Genomic DNA, 19,624 nt, shown 5'->3' on the forward strand with positions numbered 1-19,624 from the left:
TAATATACTTTTTTTTAGATTTTGACGATGATGCACTAAATTTTACGATTAAGTCAATTATGGGTCGCACCAACACCAACATTAAAAAGAAAGTTGTTACTTCGATAGTTTGATATTTTACCATGTTGTTTTCTTTCCTTATACATTAATGAAATCATATTATTAATACTAATAATATAAACAATTTGTTTACTTGATAACTGTAAATATGTGCAACTTCAGCTCCTTAACACACAAATGACACAATAATGACAAGTGAATTTGTGTAAAAAAATAAAATAAAATACTTTTAGCAATATGCTATAGGCATTTATTTCTTACATTCCTACTACTATTGTATTCAACATCTCTTATTTTTATTTTTTAAAAATTAATTCTAAAGTGCAAACTTACATTCGAAAATGAACTTTATGAAAGATGCATGTATTAAGACATGGGCTTGTCAATTAGGGCCCAATTTTGGGCCCAACTCTTATGGCAGCCTCATAATCACCCATAAACAACAAAAACAAAGAGAAAGCACCTCCATGACATGAGCTTGATTCCAGTGAAGTGGAGTCGTTGCGATATCTCCATCCAAATTCCACAATCGGTTTCTGAAAATCGAAGCAACTTCACTACTTAGTTACCGTCCAATTCCATAACACAGATCCACAGTTTTTATTTTCCCGAGAAAGTGTGGGGAAGCAATGGAAAAGATGAACAAAGCCTTCGAGAAAGTGAAGATTATGGTGGGAATGGATGTCGAAGACGAAGAGCAACAAGCTGCGGCATTGGACAACAGCAACTCCTTCGCCTTCATGGACGACTTCAACCGCAACTGCACCTTGTCCACCACACAGGTCATCACCTCCGCTCCATTTCTGTTCTAATTGATGAATTATATTTGTTATTCGTTTGGATTCTCTGAAAAAAGGAATACATAGGGATGAGATAGAAAGGAAGATAAAATTCGAGTGAAATTAACTGATTCGGTAGTGAAATTGGATGGGCTCTGCTCGGTTTTGAACGTGGATCTGATCCTTAATTGTGGTTTTTGACATTGCAATTTTTTAGCATTTGATTCTCCGTTATTGTCATTTTCAAAGTCCTCATGTTTTGTTATTTGGATTTGATTTGCTGTTGTTAGATCAGAAACTGTAGTTAGTATGTTAGGCTGGAAGATAGGCGCGTGAGCAGTTTTGATATGACTGTTACACGAGAAAAGCTACTCCATAGTTAAATAATTCTCTCAATAATCATGCATGCTACATACCAAATCTACCCCGGATCAAGCACCATGAACTGGATTCTCAGCTATCTGATGAATCATATACCTACACGAAACCTTGTACCCATATTGGTACCACGTACCTGATAACTATTAACCAATCTAAGTGAGAACAACTCACATTGAGATTTATTTGGCTCCCCCCTCTATTTACAGTGTTCTTGAGGAAAATTAGCAAAATACTGCCCCCTAAGAATATAAATTTTAACCATGAATGTGAGGGGAGCACAGGTATAGGAATAAAGGTAGAAAGTCGCATGGGCAGTGGTTGTCACCCTTTTTCTCTTTCTTTAGATACTGAGATGTTATCAGTGTTATCAATTGTGGAATGCGGAAAATGGCAAAAAGCCTATCGGGGTTTCAAATAGCGTGCTATAGTGGCTTTGCCCGCTACAGAGGCTGCCACAGTGGAGCGGTTTGGTGTAGCGGCCATAGCAGAGCTATGTGTTTAATCCAAAAAAGCCCTTTGAACAGAGAGACCTTAGGGGCTTTTGTAGGAGGCTGTTTTTGGGATTTCAATTTCCAAAAATTAAATCTACAGCTACAGTAGTGATGGAAATAATAAAGAAGATTTGGATTTAGACCGAAGATGATCATTCCTGTCTAGGAAACTTATATTTGATTTTTGGTATTTATGTTAAAATGCCGCTTTATTTGCAGTCACCAGTAGCCTGCTTCAGTTGTGGCCTCTTTGGGGGCTGCCTTAATTGCAACCTCAAAGGTGGTGGTCTAGTCTCATATCAACTAGAGATATGGCTTAAATAGAACTTATAAAGCTTGGACAATCTTTATCTTACAAGCTGCTTTTGTGGGGTTGAGTTATGCCCTAGGTTCAAATTTTAAGAATTTACTTGTATGTTTTGTTTAAGACACGTATGACTTTTTAGTTGTTAATTATGAATTTCATCAATTTTGAGTAATTTTTATCATTTTTGAGAATTTATATGTATATAGTATACATTACACAAACTATGTAAATTTTTTTCAAATTAGTAATTTTTATCATTTTTGAGAATTTATATGTATATAGTATACATTACACAAACTATGTAAATTTTTTTCAAATTAGTGACTTCCGCTATCTACTATTTGCTATCCCGCTATAGTGTTTTCGAGGCTATCCACTATATGCCGCTATCCGGGATTTAAAATATTGAAGCCGATAATCCACTATTACCTATAGCAGATAACGTTGTGGGCAAATAGCAGAAGTCGCATAGCTGTTGAAATATTTTGTGTTATATATATATATATATATATATCCATTAAACATATATAAAAAATTAAGCTGTATGCAAAGAAAAATAAAATTCATAAAAATTGGCATAATATTTTAACTCAAAAGTTCAATTGGCTTGAGACTCGCTAGAGAGGACAAGAGGATGCAGGATACATGCCGCAACCACAACACCCATAGCGGCCACAATAGCAGACAGAGTCACAATTGTGGATCTGAGAAATTCTGCAATGCTATAGCGCTAGTGCGCTACAGTGACTATTTAACAACATTTGAAGTTATTACAATGTTTCAATCGACAGATGATATACGATTTTGAAATCAAATCAAGAGAAAATATAGGGATGATATTTTCTTATAGAAGTTATCATTTTAGATTTGTGTATCGTTAGAAATAACTTATACTTGCTTTTAGGAGATAAATGAGAATGTTTCACTGATGGATTGCAGTGAATACTTAAATATCTTCACAAAATCATTCATAGAAAAGGTGAAATAAACGAAATAGTTGTTGGAAGATGAAATTAACTGGATGACTGAAGTACATTTCATTTAGCTGGGATATTTATGGACTGTCTTATTGAACTGAATTCAGAGGAGTAAGGGGTTATTGGACTAAGAAAGTTGCAGATGAAAACTGTATGTTCTCCTATAGAGAATTCTGCATTAAATAATACTTATACAATTTGATTTCTACATTTGTGCATTAAATAGTCAATCTGCAATAAATGTTATCCTACAATTGGGATAACTAATTAAGGAGATAATTACAGCTATATAATCATGCAAGATTTGCTGTTTTGAATGGCCAACAAATTTGTGTCAATAATAATAAATATTCTATAATTTGTGTCAATTAATAACTAATATTCCGACAATCAATTCCATTGACATCCCCCCTCAAATTGATGTTGGTAAGTCTAAAAACATCAATTTGCTGACTAGGAAATTATGTTGTTGATGTGTCAAGGATTTTGTGAGAATGTCAGCGAGTTGAGCAGATCTAGAAACATGCATCAAGGTGATAACTCGATGGTCATACACCTCCCAAATTGAGTGACAATCAACCTTCATATGCTTCGTTCTTTCATGGTAAACAAGATTTGTGGCAATTGGAATGACACTTGTATTGTCAACATGCAATGAAGTTCATTTTGCTTGCGAAAAACCAAGCTCTGAAAGGAGACCGCGTAGCCAAATAATCTCAAAGCATGCAGCAGATATGACACGGTATTTTGCTTCAATGGATGATTTGGAGACTGAGTCTTGTTTCTTGCATTTCCAAGAGATTGGAGCTTCCCCTAAGAACATACACCAGCTAGTAGTGGATTTCTGTGTGTCTGGACATCCAGCCCAATCGGAATCATTGTATGCTTGAAGTTGTGTTAATGCACCAGCAGGAAAGAAAAGACCACGACTGAAAGTACTAAGTAGATGCTTAATAATATGGTGTACTGTTGAAAGATGCAAATGCCGAGGAAATTGCATGAATTTGCTCATAGCAAATGAGATGTCTAGTCTGGTGATGGTTAGATAAATAAGACTTCCAACCAGCTTACGATAGAAAGTTGGGTCTTGTTGAAGCACACCTTCATCTCGTCGCAATTTCAGATAAATTTCCATTGGAGAGTCAACAAGAGTAGAATTAGTGAGGCCAACTAATTGAATTAGATCTTGAATATATTTGTGCTGATTGACAAAAATGCCTTTCTGTTGAAAGTGTACTTCTAATCCCAAGAAATAAGTGAGTTGGCCAAGGTCTTTTATGTGGAAAGTTGAATGCAACAGAGTCTTGATTGTACTGATAGCCTCTTGATCTGATCGGGTGACCACAATATCATCCATATAAACAAGAAGTATGACAATTCCTTTTAAGCTCCTTTGTATGAAAAGTGACGAATCATACCTGCTTTGTATGAAGGAAAAACCAAGTATGACAATTCCTTTCAATCCATATAAAGAACGTTTTAGTTTGCAAACAACATTAGACAAAGGTGAAGGCATACCGGTAGGAAGTCTGATGTAAATTTTCTCCTTGAGGTCACCATGGAGGAATGCATTCTTAACATCCATCTGGTGTATTTGCCAAGATTCAAATGCAATAATGGCAAGAATAGTGCGCACAGTAGTCATTTTGACCACAAGTGCAAAGGTCTCCTCATAATTAAGGCCAAATTCTTGCTTATTTCCAAGAACAACCTGCTTGGACTTGTATTGATCGATTGATCCATCTAAACAAAACTTTATATTGAATACAAATTTGTTGCCAAGGGATTTGACAGAAGAAGGACAGGTTACAACATCCTATGTTTGATTTTCTTCTGGTGCTAGAAGTTCTGTTTCAATAGCTTTTCTCCAACATTTATGCTCCATGGCCTGTCTATAGGAAGAAGGAATAGGAACAAATGTTATAGTTGTTGTCAATGATAAAGGGAAAGAAAAACCATAGTTTTCTGGTGGTTTACTAATGCGAGTACTGGGACGTAAAGTAGCTAGTGTTGGATGAAGCACTCGATCAGCAGCCAGAGATTGATCGGGAGGGGGCCTTCAAGGTATGGATGGTGGATTTGGTGGAACAGCCTGACATCTTTGATACACCAATAAAGGTTGTGGTGCTGGTTTTCCTATAGAATTGTTATGGAACAATGGCAAAACAGATGTGGATGTAGAAGAGGGAGTGTCTTGATTAGTTTGAAAAAAATATATATCTTCTTGAAAGATGACATTTTTAGAAACTCGAAGCCTATGTAGATTAGGATCATAACATACAAATACAAATCCTATATGGAGGGTAGAATAACCAAGAAAAAGCACATTTAACAGATTGAGCTATGAGCTTGGTGCGTTCTTGTGGGAGAAGGTGGACATAACAAATACAACCAAAAGTGCGTAGATTGGAATAAGTGGGTTTGTGACCAAATAACCTGAAGAAAGGAGAATCATTGTTTAATGATTGAGAAGACAGGCTGTTAATAAGGTGGAAATCAGTAGAGAGAACCTGACACCAAAGTTGAGGTGGCACAAAAGATTCCAACAAAAGGGTACGGACAACATCAAGAAGATGACAATTTTTCCTTTCAGTTACCCCATTTTGTTGGGGTGTGGAAGGACATGACCTTTGAGATAAAATGTTATTTGTCTACAAGAATGAGATGTATATTCCCCCCTGTTGTTGGAATGCAAAATTTTAATCTTGGAAGAAAATTGGGTCTGGACATAGGCATGAAATTTTTTGAAAACAGAGAATGCTTCATCTTTAGAGTGCAAAAAATAAACCCAAGTGAAACAAGTATAGTCATCAATAAAAGTGATGAAGTATTTGTAAATAACTTGGGATATAACCGTTGCAATCCTCCATAAATCACTATGAATCATATCACAAGACTGATTTACCTTTGATTTATGAATTGGAATTGGTAGAATTTTACTTTTCCCAAGTTTGCAAGAGTTGCATTCAAATTGAACAACACTAAGAGATGGAGAAATTTTATTATCAAGAACACCAGATTTCATTAAGTCATGAAGTACACAAGAGTGTGGGTGACCAAGGCGCTTACGCCATATGTGGAAATTAACAATAGCTGAATTGCAAGAAACAAAAGGCAGAAAAGAACATTGAGGCTGAGAGAAATAAAGGGGAAAAAGATGTCCAACTTTAGGTTCCTTTGCAATCATCTTCCCTGATTGTTGATCCTGCACAAGACAACCAAATTTAGAGAATGCAACTTTGCAATCATTGTCAACTGGTTGACCAACAGAAATAAGATTACTAGTAAGACCAGAGGAAACAAAACAATTGATTAAAGAGGAGAAAATGTCACCAATAGCTATGATTGGTAGACTGTTTCCATCAGTAGTATGAATTTAAAGGTTATCAAAATATGTTATGACATTTTTAAGGGATTCAACACTTTGGTCATGTGATTGGATGCACCAGAGTCAAAATACCACAGAGTACAAGAAGAAAAAGGTTTACTTGAAAATCCTAAAGCAGAAAATGCTGAAATTATCATTTGTTGGACCATTGCAGAGGTCATTGGTTGCACAAAATGAGAAGCATTTTGATTCATAGAACCACCAACAGTAGAAGTACCAGCCTCAATAGTAAAGGCTGTTTTAGTTTTCCTTGGTGGTCTTATAGGGCATTCTTTAATGATATGGCCATCCTTTTTGCAATAATTGCAAAACTTTTAGGACAATGTGAAGCAAAATGTCCAAGTTCTTTGCAACAAAAGCATTGGACTAGGTCTCGACATTTAGGTTTTCCTTGTACAGCAGCATATGCTACTGGAAAAGAGCTAGATTTTTGTTGTTCCATGGATGCTTGAGTTAGGAGATGTTGTTCTTCACGAAGAGGCTCATTGAGGCATGTATCCAAGGGGGACAGGAGCTCTATTCATGAGATTGGACCGAATACCCTCAAAGTCAGATCTCAATTTCATAAGAAATTGATCTCTTTTTTGTAGACTCATGAACTTGTTGCACTGCAATTTGACCTTCATTTGACAAATCTTCATAGACAATGTCAGTGTATTCAGCCCAACGATTCATGAACTGGGAATAGAATTCAGAAATTGAGAGACTATCCTATTGAAATATGGCAATTTCATGTTCCAGCTGGAACCTTCTAGCAGTATTATTCTAGCTATAAATCTTCTTGAGATAAGCCCACATCTTGACTGCAGTGTTGAATGGTCGGAGATTGAGAATAATGAGGATCAATTGAGCCTATGATCCATGTTAAGACTTAGGCGTCCTTGACTTCCCACGCAGCATATTCGTTCGACTGGCTTTCTTTGTTAGAAACAGAACTGGTGCTGTCAACATGACCCCAAAGGTTCTTACCTTTGACAAATATCTGGAGCTGGAATGCCCAGACAGAATGGTTCTTGCCATTAAGGCGAATGAATAAGACATCATACTTGTCACTAGACATAAGGCTAAGGGGAAAAAAAGTAATCACAAGAGAGAAATTACAAAAGGAACAAGGGAAAAGAACTGGATAGTCTTGCAAAACCAAGAGGCTACTAATTTTGGATAGAACCATGCTAGGATCGCAACCTAGACTGATACCATATTAGACTAAAAAAGTTGCAGATGAAAACTGTGTGTTTCCTGTCGAGAATTCTGCATTAAATAGTACTCATACAATTTGATTTCTACATCTGTGCATTAAATAGTCAATTTGCAATAAATGCTATCTTACAACTGGGATAACTAATTAAGGAGATAATTACAGCTGTATAATCATGTAAGATCTACTGTTTTGAATGGCCAACAAATCTGTGTCAATAATAACAAATATTCTGTAATTTGTGTCAATTAATAACTAATATTCTGCTAATCAATTCCATTGATAAGGGTATCATGACATTGTATAACTTTTAGGTTCATTTGTCCTGTAAGATGTTACTTGGTTAATGAGTGGTGATATGCAGTCTAATAGAGGTATCATGTTTTGAGGCTCCTTAGAATAAAGTCTCAATACACCAACTATGCAATTTCCAATATATAATGATACCTTCTGTTTCAAACAAATGGTTTTGGATGATGATATCTTTGTTGTTTGGAGGACCCAGAAATACTCAACTACATGCTGGTGTTAGATTGGTTTTAGGAATTTACAGAATTGAACTAAAGCAAACATAGGGCTTTGAGTAGCATAATGATGTTGTGTTTCTCTCTCTTTTCTTATTTGTTTCATTCACAGTACCTGTTATTATTGGGGATTGGTTGGTTATGACTTGGGGAATATAAAAAACGCCTGAAGTATCAGTTTTACTTGATATTTTTGTGAGATCTGATTAACTCCTATGATTAGGACCATTAGGCTGTTTTTAGAATCTCACTCTAGTCCCTACATATTCTCTCTTTTATCCTTTATTTTGGATTTTTTTTACTAAACTCTGCATCAATCTCCTCATGTTTTCTTATTTACCCAAACTACCGTCATATTGAAATATTCATTTGATTCATCTAACAGATTTCTATTTGTAAATTGTCTTTCACAGTTTAACTAATATGCTCTCTGTCTGTGATCAGAGACTATATGGTTTTGCCATATGCTTTGCTTCTGGATTAACTTGTACGCTATTGGTAAGTTTGACATTTTGATTTTTTTGTTAGATAAGTGAAGCTTATATGCCAGTTCTTCAGTTCAATGTAGAATATTAATCTTCAGCTGCCTTGAATCTTTCTTTAAATAATATGGCCACACCCAATACTAATAGACAGCCCAATGGTTCCTACACTACCAGTGTGGGCTCATGTATGCACCTTATATCCCTGTGAATGTGATTGTTGAGAATGTTTCTATGTCTAGTATAATTATAACCTATGACCAATGAAGTCACAACCCAAGGCAGCAGCAACCTTGCTGTTGTGATTTGTTCATCATTAGATTGTCTTGTTTTTATTTTTTAAAAATTATCCAACATTTATTGATACTGCCAACTAGGCATTGATGCCACAGAATTCTCCTTATAGATATAGAGTATAAGTAATAAGCTCCCATGCTTTTGGCTTTTTTGACTTAAATCTACAATTGGAGTAGAATAGATGGAAAAAATTGCATATTTACAATATGAGGATAATGAACAAATCTCATAATGGTGTCTCTCGTCTTTTTTTTATGTAAATTTGTTGGGAATATAGTTATTTTCACTGCCTTTCTGAAAACTTCACTTACAACTGTAACTCTTTCTACTTTAATGTAGAATATTGGCAGACAAGAATAAGCACTAATAAATTGAATTTCCTATCCTATGTTACAGTCTATGCTTGTTTTCTTCAAACCAATCAAGTTTGCGATAGCATTCACTCTTGGTAATTTGCTTTCACTTGGAAGGTATGTTCTGTTTTACAGCTGTAGTTACATTGTGATGCTGACTTCCTTGTGCTTTGCAATTTGATTTATTTGAATTAAAGATAAATTTAAACGGTCTCTAGTTCACTGGATTTCCATTCACAGGTTTCAAATATTTCGCTGTTGTCAGTAATGGAATTTTTTTTTATTTTCTTTTGGCTGGGGACCAGGGGACAATGTTCCTTTACTCTTTATATCATTATAAGTGAACACAGCACTAATCACATGAGCCTCAAATTAGTACTTATGCCATAAGATTCTCACACCCAATAGGCTATTCTATTGGATTGGGTTCTCTTTGTGGGCTTTAAGTCCTAACAATTAAATGGTAAAATCCATTAAGTACTTAACCCATAGATCATAGAAACTGACATAGGAAAGAAACATAAATCTTAGCATTACAGTGACTAGGCTAGCTCTTCAGGGGCCTACCTTCCTCGTAAGTCCCACTGTTCTCACTGATTCTTTCTTGCCTTCTCTCTTTCCATGTTTGCTTTTAACACACTTAGCAAACTTCACACCTTCCTCACTCTTCTTCTCCCCTGCATCCATGTGTTAAGTCTGTTAAAAGAAAATCCCCCATGCGCATTCCGTTTTATCTCACCTCTGTTGTTCATGTGTGTCCTTAATCACTTCCTTTCCTTTCTCCTCACATAGGCTCTTGTAATAATAGGGTATCTACCACAATGCTTACAAGAGAGATTTTCATGGTTTAATTTTTGTTTTTATGGATGAAACTGAAACTGAAAGGAACCAAATATTAGGAGTTCATTCTGATAAAATAGATGTTATATAATTTGAATTCTTACTTTGTACTTTGTAGTATACAAATTTTAACAACCCGTATAGAACTATTTTCTTAAGGTTAAGATATCAAGATGACAAATAAGCATGACTGATTTGCATAATCTCATTCTGGACTTCGGTTTTCTTCTACCTGGGTGGTGTGGCACTCAGTTTTATGTGTATCTGATGTGTTTCTTGTATATTTAAAAGTTATAATTTGAACATCGATTTCTGCTGTAAGTAACTAGATAAATCAGTAGAGATAATTTTTCCATAGATGCCATCTTTGAAATTGCTAGTATTAAAGTGATAATTTTTCCATAGATGCCATCTTTGAGATTAAATTTTGTTTATAACATTTGATCTCTCTCTTATAAAAAAATGTGTCCCTCTTTTATGTATTTTGCTGTAGAAATAGTTCTTGTTACATTTATTGTTTCATTTTACTCTTGCAAGTTTAGTATTTTAAATTGAATAAATAGTTTAAAGTTGAAAAATTATGAATAGCTCCGTTTTTTAATAGTATTTTAAACTCCTTGTCATAGCTGTTCTGTTTTCTTCAAATGCTAAGTGGGATTTCTTTTTTATGGCAGCACAGCATTCCTTATAGGTCCTAAAAGGCAAGTGACAATGATGCTGGATCCTGCCCGTATATATGCAACAGCCATATACATTGCAAGTATGATAATCGCCTTGTTCTGTGCTCTTTATGTAAGTAAAAATGCATTTGTCTTTTCTTCCTTTTATTTAAACACAAATAGAGCCTTTCTTAAAATTTAGCTCACTATCTCATTATTTTGCGTTAAGCAGGTTCATAACAAGTTACTGACACTTCTTGCAATTATTTTGGAGTTTGGGGCACTTGTTTGGTATGTCACAAATTTTCCAAATGCCTTCCATATAAATTTGTTTGATATATAACCTATAGTGTGGTGTATGCACGCATTAAGTTACCATACCATAAATATGATGTGGCATAAGCAGGAGTAAGCCTATTTTAGGGAAAATTCTAACATAAATTCAATTATATGTGCCCTGGAGAAAAATGCTATATGTCCAGTGATAGGCCCCGGAGAAAAATAGTTACAATGGTTATAGAATTATTTAGAGGGCATTATTAATTGTTAGAATTGTAAAACAGAAATAGCTTAGTTGTGAAAGGGGAAACTCTTGGAGAATTCTCCCCTTATTTTGTTCAAATCCACTCTTGTTCTTTCTATCTTTGTTCTATTCTTCAATTCTGGTTCATTGATTCGTAACAACCAGTCTGGCAGTACCATACTGAAATTAGTAGAAGACTTTCTCCATTTCAGTTTTGTTAGGTCCCACAGTTTTGCTGATTTCTTCAACTTGGTTTAGGCACATACTTGTCAGTTTGTAATGGTTTTAGTATATGTCAGGTAATATACCAGAGATATATAAGTGCCTTCATTTCTGGTGTAACCACAAACAGATCATAAAAAATGAAAACCTATGTAGTAAATATGTATGTTTATAGTTGAAATGGCTTAGGTATTCTGTAATGTCCATGATAGGGACTATGTGCATAAAGGGAGAAATAAGATAAAAAGAGAAATTCGGCTACAATGCTTAGTGATAAAGCAGAAGATAGGAATTGGAAATGAACTTAGCATAGTTTGCAGCAGAAACTTCAATTTGGGATTAATTCGTTGTTGAGTTTTGAGGCATAAATTATGGCGTGGATGGTGAAGCTCCTTTTAGCATTAAAACCAGAATAACTAGCTCCAAGCCGGGTGAAATCGTGAATAGCAACAGTTTTCATGATTCAACAGGCCTTTAGTTGGCTCATGTGGCAGTATCTGATGGCAATACATCTTTACTAAAGTTGCAATTATAAGACATAAAAAGTGAGAAACCAAGGAACGAAGCTAGCACCCAATAATGCAAGGAATGAGCTTCTACCACTACATACCAATGTGTTTTATCATTTTATAATATGGTATAAGCTACCTTATACCTGAATGTTAAAAATAAACGAAAACTTTATAAAATTCAATTTTGATCCGTTATCAGTATGTATTTATTGTCACATCATTATAAGAGTTTAACTTATAAAGCATTATAAAAGTAAAAATACTAGCTTCCATCTGAAATTTTTATGATATATATGCTATCAATATTTGTATAATCTGATATCTCTTGGAGAATGCAATAATATGATTTATCCTGTTGTGATTGACAGCTGTCCACACCTGTGTAATGTTTTAATACTTCTTCTATCTTCTGATGTTTTGATTGACAGGTATAGCTTGAGCTACATCCCTTTTGCGAGGGCCATGGTTTCAAAGATCATGGTTTCATGCTTTGACACAGAATTTTAGGTTATATACTCGAGATTATGACATTGTATGTTGAACTCACTGCATTGACAGCCTCAATATCCTTGCAGTCCTGTAGAAAAGTTTTTTTGCTGCTGAAATACACTTGTGGACTATGATTCTCTACTGCTTGCTCTTTCCTTTTGTGGAGTCTTGTTTAGGTTTTACTAGATTGTTAGACGTAAAATCTTGTTAATTTGTATTATGTTGTTTATGAGCTAATGTAAAGATTTTCATTTCTTTCAACTAGTTGTCATCTCATTCTTGGTGGAGGCTAAGATGGGAGAGTTAAACATGTTTCTCACCATGGGAAAGGTTTTGTAAACCATTATTTTTTTTTTATTATTTTGATCCGATGGATTTTTCTTCTTCTTTTTCTTCTTATCTTTTCCTATTTAACCTTTTCCCCCTTCCTCTCTCTTTCTCTCTGCTGCAGACCACCAGTGTGCCATCGTTGGAATTTTTTTCTCCTTTCCTCTTGCACCGCGTGCTTCATTGGCACCCACTAAAACTAACACAAAAAATGAATCTTCATCTTGGTGGCGCCTGAAGATGCTTTACCAAAGCAAAAGTCGTGCATCCTTCAACAATCATGTTCATCACTTCCTCTACAAACACAATCACTAAACGATTTACACACGTTTATGCAACCAATAAAGAGAAACATGGAAGAAGAAACACCATACTGCAATCCAAACAAACACAGCGACACACACACGATGAGATTAGAGGCATTGATTTACCATTGGCGCCAATGAGTTTTTTCAAAAACTAAAATAAATTAATTTGCTTTGCTCGTCCATACTCACATTTTTGCGAGATCGACAATTGTATGAGTGGCGTGGAAAGGAGTTTTGCATGCTCATCGACATGGCCAATGTCGTTCTGATCTTCCCCTCTTAGAGAGTTGTTTCTTGTCGTGCTTACAGTTTTGGCCCGTCCATTGGAAGAGGCTCTGATCTTATTAATAATATTTTTAAGGATATGGGACTGTTCATTTCAAGGTTAACATACACCATTGATGCGAATAAGAAACTTAGAGTAGCATTTATATATTCTTCACCAATAAACTACAAACTGCACGACCCATCCATAAATGAAACTACTAGTAAGGAGAATGACACAACTCACACCGATACTACTATTAAAATACTTCATCCGATTCTGTCTTGGGTTAGGTTACACGTACTAACTAAGAAAAAATAATAAATAGATGAAAAAAATAATAATTTTAAAAAAATTTGTTGTTCACCATTAATATAATAAAGGATATAAGTTAAAAAAAGTAATTAATGTAACATTGAAAAATTAAAATGATAATTATTTTGGAATAATTTTTTTCTTATACAAAAATTATAATGGAACAAACCAAGTATTAATTTTGAAAGCTAAATAAGCAGGAAGAGGTGAAAAGAGATGGATTGAGATTTGAGCCTGCCATATATGAACCAAGCCATAGGCCTTTAGCGACGAATAGATAAACAAACACACAGTATTGATACATAACAAAGTATTTGTGATTTTAATTATTATACATATTAAGACAACATTGAACAGTATAGAGAACGTATGAGTATGTGGGATCAACTGTCAGCTGTTGTAAAACCGAAAGAAGCATAAGACATAGAACCACCATCCCAACTATCATGTACAACTTTGGCCTTTGAATTTTCACCAGCAGCTCCCATGGCCACATGCAATGGGAAGAAGTGATCTGGCCAGGGATGAGCCATTTTTGCATATGGGGCCTTCTCTTCGTATTCATTTACTTCCTCGTATCTACAAGAGCCATGGAATATTGAAACACTTGCATTAAACGATACATAAGAAACATGCTATATATCCTTTTAACCATTACAAGTCTTGTTGATACTTGTCAATGTTACCAAGGGTAAGAGTTAAGAGTTTCTAGCACATCAAAATAACTACATCATGCTTATACCTTAACTACTTGGTAAATAAATGGTAGGAAGATATTGGTCAACGAAAATAGTGAGTCAATTTCATAACTCTAGTTGAAAACTACAGCTTACTTTATTCTTTTTTACCACTTGGTAAGCTATTTCATAAGCTCATATAAAGTAATCCATGAATATTGTGATATGTGCAAATAGACAGGTTACCACTTCTAAGATAAAAACTCACCAGAGCCAATCTAAAAGTCAGAGCTACATATACAACAGTACGTAATGCATGTTGGTGAATGTAATCGTTTGGTGCATGGATAAAATAGAATAAAACATCCTTTAACCTTTCGTTCTCATTGGCTTTACTCTTTATAGTAGAACCAAAATATGTAGTACTATTTCCGTCCCAAAATATGTAGTCTTAGGTTGTTTTACATAAATAGATGAAATAGAGTAGTATTAATATTAGATTTTAAAAATTAAAGTGACATTTGTTAAGAGTATTAATGAAAAAGAACAATTAATGTTACATTAAAAAATCAAATGTAACATTTATTTTAGAATAATTTTTTTTTAAAATACAACATTTATTTTGAAACAAATGATGCATCAAATCTTATATTCTATTTTTTTTAATATATCAAATAAAAAATAGAGCCAACCTTTATGTCATGTTACATCCAAATGAACCTATATATATATATAAGGGTAATGAATTGGCATTTCCAATCCACAATCATAAAGAGTACTCCTATGCATGTGAATGTGGAAACCAAGGCAAAGAGTTAATTACCTTCCATCAAGAAGAGAGGTTTTTAGCCAGGACATAAATGCGGAAGCCCATGGAGCAGGTGGGGTACCACGAGGTGCAATTGCTCTGAGGTTGTGGGTGGCACTCCCAGACCCAACGATAAGAACACCCTCATCCTTAAGAGGAGCCAAAGCCTTTCCCATGTTGTAGTGATAGGTACCACCTTTGTTTGATGAAATAGAGAGTTGACACACTGGGATGTCTGCCTCTGGGTACATCAACAAGAGTGGCACCCATGCACCATGGTCAAGCCCACGTTTCTTATCTTCATCCACATGGCTAAACCCTGATCCTAAGAGTAGCTCCTTCACCCTCTTTGCTAAGTGTGGAGCCCCTGGTGCTGGATACTTCAGCTGCCAATAAAGGGGTACAAGTTAAGATTTTTTCATCCCTATTAGTTTACAATAATTCATGCATTTGTTCAATTAACCGAGTAAACTCCCTTATATATAAATTAAAGATTAAAAAAATAGCAAGATTAATACAAAAAAATAAATAATTTATACATTAATAATATAAAATATACTTTTTAGAGAGTCATGTAATCATAACTTATTGTGTATGATAAATTTAATTATTTTTATAAGAATTACTTTAAGTCACACTTTGTTGTGATTTCTAATTGATTAAGAGTAAAAAAAAAAAATAGATTCATAATACATGAAAATTAAGCTCTAGCAAGAAGAAGAAAAAATCTTAGTATTTGAAAATTTGCAACTCTACTTGAAATATGCTCAAGTCATAATTATCAAATGAGAATACCTGATTCGTAATTTTTACAAGACTTGCTTTTAGGAGAACTTAGTATGTGGTACGTGAGACAGTGAATACAAGATTATTAAAGGAACTCTTTAACTATGTTCAAATAAAGTTTCTTACTTTTACATATTTTGTACACGTATTGGTTGTTAGTGAGTCAGCTTATATACAGTTGGCCGGCCAGAGTTCCATGATCAACTATTTTTTTTTTAGTCGAGCATCTAATTACTCACCATTAAGAAACTACTAGTAGATGGTCAACTATATATGATGTTTAACATTGTTATTTAAATAAAGAAACTATTGTTTTAAGAAAAATTAATTATAAAACATACAAAATTAAGTTAAACAATTTTAACATTGAAATAATTTTTTTTTATAAAATACTTAAATCTATGTTACATTATAAAGTCTACATAAGTAAGATAGAAATCTATTTAAATAATTATACACTATGAATGCTCGTATGATTCTATCTTGTTTCTTGAATTACATAATCGATTTAGGATCTGTTGGATTTAAAGAAATAAAAGAGATGTAAAATAATGTGAAATATTTAAATTAAAATAAAATGTAAATATGAGATTCACATTAATTTTTAAAATTTTCATCTTAAATGCATTCAAATGTAGATAAACCAGAAATTACCTTAATTATTAACCAGATCCTTTGAAATTAGTTGAGATTTGGCAAGGGATTAAGAGGGGAAAAGGTTAGAACTTAGAAGTCAAAGGTGCCAAAAGAAAAAAAAAGGTTTAATATAGTGTTGGAAATGAAAACTTCATGGGTCGGCATTTGTTGGCGTAAAAAAATAAAGTCAATGCTCTGAAATTGACGCCAGAAACTTCTAAAGACATTGTTAATGTCCACCACCAAGTTGGTCGGAAGCAGTCAAATTATTCCTCTCTCTCTCTCTATTTGTATAATTTAAAAGGTTTATTGTTGAATATTTAATAAAAATATATTAGTTGACTGATAATCATTTTGACCAAACCCATTCAAACAAATTGTACATACGAAAATGATATTTTTATGTATATTAATTATTCGCTCTTTTCACAATCAATAGTGGGTCTTCAAACAATAATATTTGAGGCCAAAAAGATCAAACATCATTTTCCATTTCACGCAAGAGCTTACGTCACCCCAGACAGTTTCTTTTGTTTTTCTTTCAAACAAAGCATATATTCAAAGATCTCAAACAACAAACAATAGTAATAGATTTTTTTCCAATATAATTTCTTAACATTTCTTTAACTTTAGCTTTAACTCAATTTCAAAAACTAATTTGAGAATGAGAATCTCTTATAAACTATTATTTAGTTTTATATTTAATTGATATGAAACTTGAATTTTTTTCTAATAACTTTTATATTCTCGATCAATAAAAAAACACTGTTAATATAATTCTCAAAGCAGTCATTATAAAAATAAACCAATATATCATCGGTGTATAATTTATTTTTTCTTAATAAAGATAATAATTAAGCATAGCAACATTGAAGAACATATGTTAGAATTTAGAGAGGGCAAATTAACCTTGTACATGGATTTGGGGAAGCCATAGAAGTCGTAGATGGTATCATTCTGGTGAACGACGTTGACGGTGGGAACATGGGTGTCCCAGTGGGCGGAGATAATAAGAATGGAAGAGGGTCTCGTCGGAAACTGCTCCTTCCACGAATTGAAGAAGTTCCACGCAGGGATTGAATCATCTACGGCAAGAGTTGGTGCTCCATGGGACAAGTAGAATGTCTCCTTCAATCTCAACCCCATATTTCTCTCTTCAATATTCGAAGAATCACCACTTTCTATGATCTTTTCTTCTCTCCTTGCCACAGAATAATTTGAAAAACTGTAACAAAATCTGAAGATCTTATTCATAGAAGACTATAAGACATTAATCAATAAGCTATTTAAAGATTGAATAAGGTGGTTGTGGAGGGTTATTCAACAGAGAGAGAGAGAGAGTAATGAAACTTTTGTATTATATTCTCCGTGTCTGTGTCTATTACATTTGACCGGCAAACATTTTATAATGAATTTAATTAAATGAAACAGTTTTAATATTGATGATTTTTATAACATTTTATATTAATTGAGACTGTAAATTTGTTATGCCGTATTAAAACTAAATTATTTTATAATTAATTACTAGGGTGTTTCATCGATCTTTTTATATGTATTATGTATTTATTATTAAGTTATACTCAGTAATTGTTTAAACGAAAACATTGAGAAGAGAGTAAAAAGATAGGTTCAAAGTAGTCTTCAACCAAGTAAGTGGAATAATTAACTAGTTAATTTATTGATAATGATAAAGTAAAAATAAGAATATTTTATAATAATGTTACATGATTAGATACTTCAAAGATAATTAGAAAGTTATAAGTTCATATTTCATAATGATCAAACTTTATTTATAACCAGTTTAGTCTTATATAAAAAATTCTAAATTATCAATAATTTTTCAGTTCAACAACTATTGTTTGATTTTTTCATGCATTTGTGAGTTATTGATCATAGATATGGGTTTCATTTGTTTTTATATTAAAAGTTTCACAATTTGACGCAAATCACAATTTGTCTAACACTAAAAAAATTAGTAGAGAAATCTACTTTTAACCCAAAATGACGCATATGGTGGCCGTTGAAATCCTAACACACAAAAAATGATGGGCATCAAACCTGAGAGAGAACTCAAACCCTAGCAGAACACATTTTGAGGTTTTTAATTTGGGATTTCCAGAACATGTTGGAGAGTAGCGAAATGAGGGATTGAAGTATGAAGGGTAATTTTGACCTTTCACAATACACTAACAAGGTTAATTAACGGATTCGGTCATGATATACAAAAGAAATACATTTTTAAGAGAAGGAATGCCCATCTTAGCGGAAGCTTGTTATCTTAACATAAGTTCGTTTCATCAATTAGTTTTTTGTTAGTTAGTTAGAATTGGTTCTCGAGTGTAACTGACTAAAATTACCAACGTTTTCTCTCTCCTCTGCAAACTCTGCAGAGATATAAATACATAATAAATGCATCAATACAAGGCATGCAGTATTTGGTCATTTTACACGTGATTCACGCTTATCTTTCTCTCTCTATGGCACAATACCTTTATTAACATGGTATCAGAGCTCTTCTTGAAGAAGAGTTCTGCTGTGTCACCTCTCTCTTTTACACTCCCGTGTTTTCCTCTCATCTGCTTTCTCACCATGAACGAGTCAATGCTAAGCACAGATAGTTATCTTTACCTTCACCCAAGTGAGAACCTAGCTGTTGCACTGGTTTCACCTCCTTTAGATTCTAGCAATTATCATTCATGGAGTAGGTCCATGATGACGGCATTAAGCGCCAAGAACAAAGTAGAGTTTGTAAATGGAAAAGCACCCGAGCCATTGAAATATGATAGAACTCACGGGGCATGGAGTCGCTGTAATAACATGGTAGTGTCTTGGTTGGTTCATTCAGTATCCATCCCCATTAGACAAAGTGTCTTGTGGATGGACAAAGCGGAAGAGATTTGGAATGATCTGAAGTCTAGGTGCGCGCAAGGGGACCTTCTGAGAGTTTCTGAACTCCAACAAGAAGCTTCATCCATTAAGCAAGGTTCTCTCTCAGTAACAGAATACTTCACGAAGCTGCG

General features: G+C 33.9%; 2 protein-coding genes across 6 annotated transcripts; one reads left to right on the top strand and one right to left on the bottom strand.

Moving 5' to 3' along the window:
- Positions 1-453: 453 nt before the first annotated feature.
- LOC100809781 (vesicle transport protein SFT2B) lies at positions 454-13,262 on the top strand. Of its 3 annotated transcripts, NR_183219.1 has the most exons (7): positions 454-842; positions 8,550-8,603; positions 9,281-9,354; positions 10,752-10,869; positions 10,969-11,027; positions 12,422-12,812; positions 12,934-13,262. NR_183219.1 is itself a non-coding variant. In NM_001415733.1 (6 exons), exons 1-6 carry the CDS (start codon positions 690-692, stop codon positions 12,498-12,500), a joined length of 537 nt encoding a protein of 178 aa, NP_001402662.1. In that variant the 5' UTR covers positions 454-689; the 3' UTR covers positions 12,501-13,262. The 3 variants fall into 3 exon arrangements, 2 of the variants coding, with proteins under 2 accessions (NP_001402662.1, XP_006587394.1); NM_001415733.1 differs by having other exon boundaries at positions 12,422-13,262; XM_006587331.4 differs by lacking the exon at positions 12,934-13,262 and having other exon boundaries at positions 507-842; positions 8,519-8,603; positions 12,422-12,743.
- Positions 13,263-13,522: 260 nt separating this feature from the next.
- On the bottom strand, positions 13,523-18,147 carry LOC100810694 (4,5-DOPA dioxygenase extradiol-like protein-like). Of its 3 annotated transcripts, none has more exons than NR_183221.1 (3): positions 16,623-18,147; positions 15,198-15,568; positions 13,523-14,276 (listed from the first exon to the last, which is right to left on the bottom strand). NR_183221.1 is itself a non-coding variant. In NM_001255757.3 (3 exons), exons 1-3 carry the CDS (start codon positions 17,856-17,858, stop codon positions 14,081-14,083), a joined length of 912 nt encoding a protein of 303 aa, NP_001242686.2. In that variant the 5' UTR covers positions 17,859-18,147; the 3' UTR covers positions 13,523-14,080. The 3 variants fall into 3 exon arrangements, 1 of the variants encoding a protein (NP_001242686.2); NR_183220.1 differs by having other exon boundaries at positions 15,978-18,147; NM_001255757.3 differs by having other exon boundaries at positions 17,514-18,147.
- Between the last annotated feature and the right edge of the window lie 1,477 nt (positions 18,148-19,624).

Source organism: Glycine max, chromosome 9 (assembly GCF_000004515.6).
Source record: "Glycine max cultivar Williams 82 chromosome 9, Glycine_max_v4.0, whole genome shotgun sequence".
NCBI lineage: Eukaryota > Viridiplantae > Streptophyta > Magnoliopsida > Fabales > Fabaceae > Glycine > Glycine max.

Coding starts and splice junctions, on each gene's coding strand:
- LOC100809781 (NM_001415733.1), top strand. CDS start 690: ATGGAAAAGATGAACAAAGCCTTCGAGAAAGTGAAGATTATGGTGGGA. Junction 8,604..9,280: donor GATTAACTTGTACGCTATTG/GTAAGTTTGACA, acceptor CCTATGTTACAG/TCTATGCTTGTTTTCTTCAA. Junction 10,870..10,968: donor CCTTGTTCTGTGCTCTTTAT/GTAAGTAAAAAT, acceptor TGCGTTAAGCAG/GTTCATAACAAGTTACTGAC.
- LOC100810694 (NM_001255757.3), bottom strand. CDS start 17,858: ATGAATAAGATCTTCAGATTTTGTTACAGTTTTTCAAATTATTCTGTG. Junction 15,569..17,513: donor TCCCCAAATCCATGTACAAG/GTTAATTTGCCC, acceptor CTTTATTGGCAG/CTGAAGTATCCAGCACCAGG. Junction 14,277..15,197: donor ACCTCTCTTCTTGATGGAAG/GTAATTAACTCT, acceptor TGGCTCTTGTAG/ATACGAGGAAGTAAATGAAT.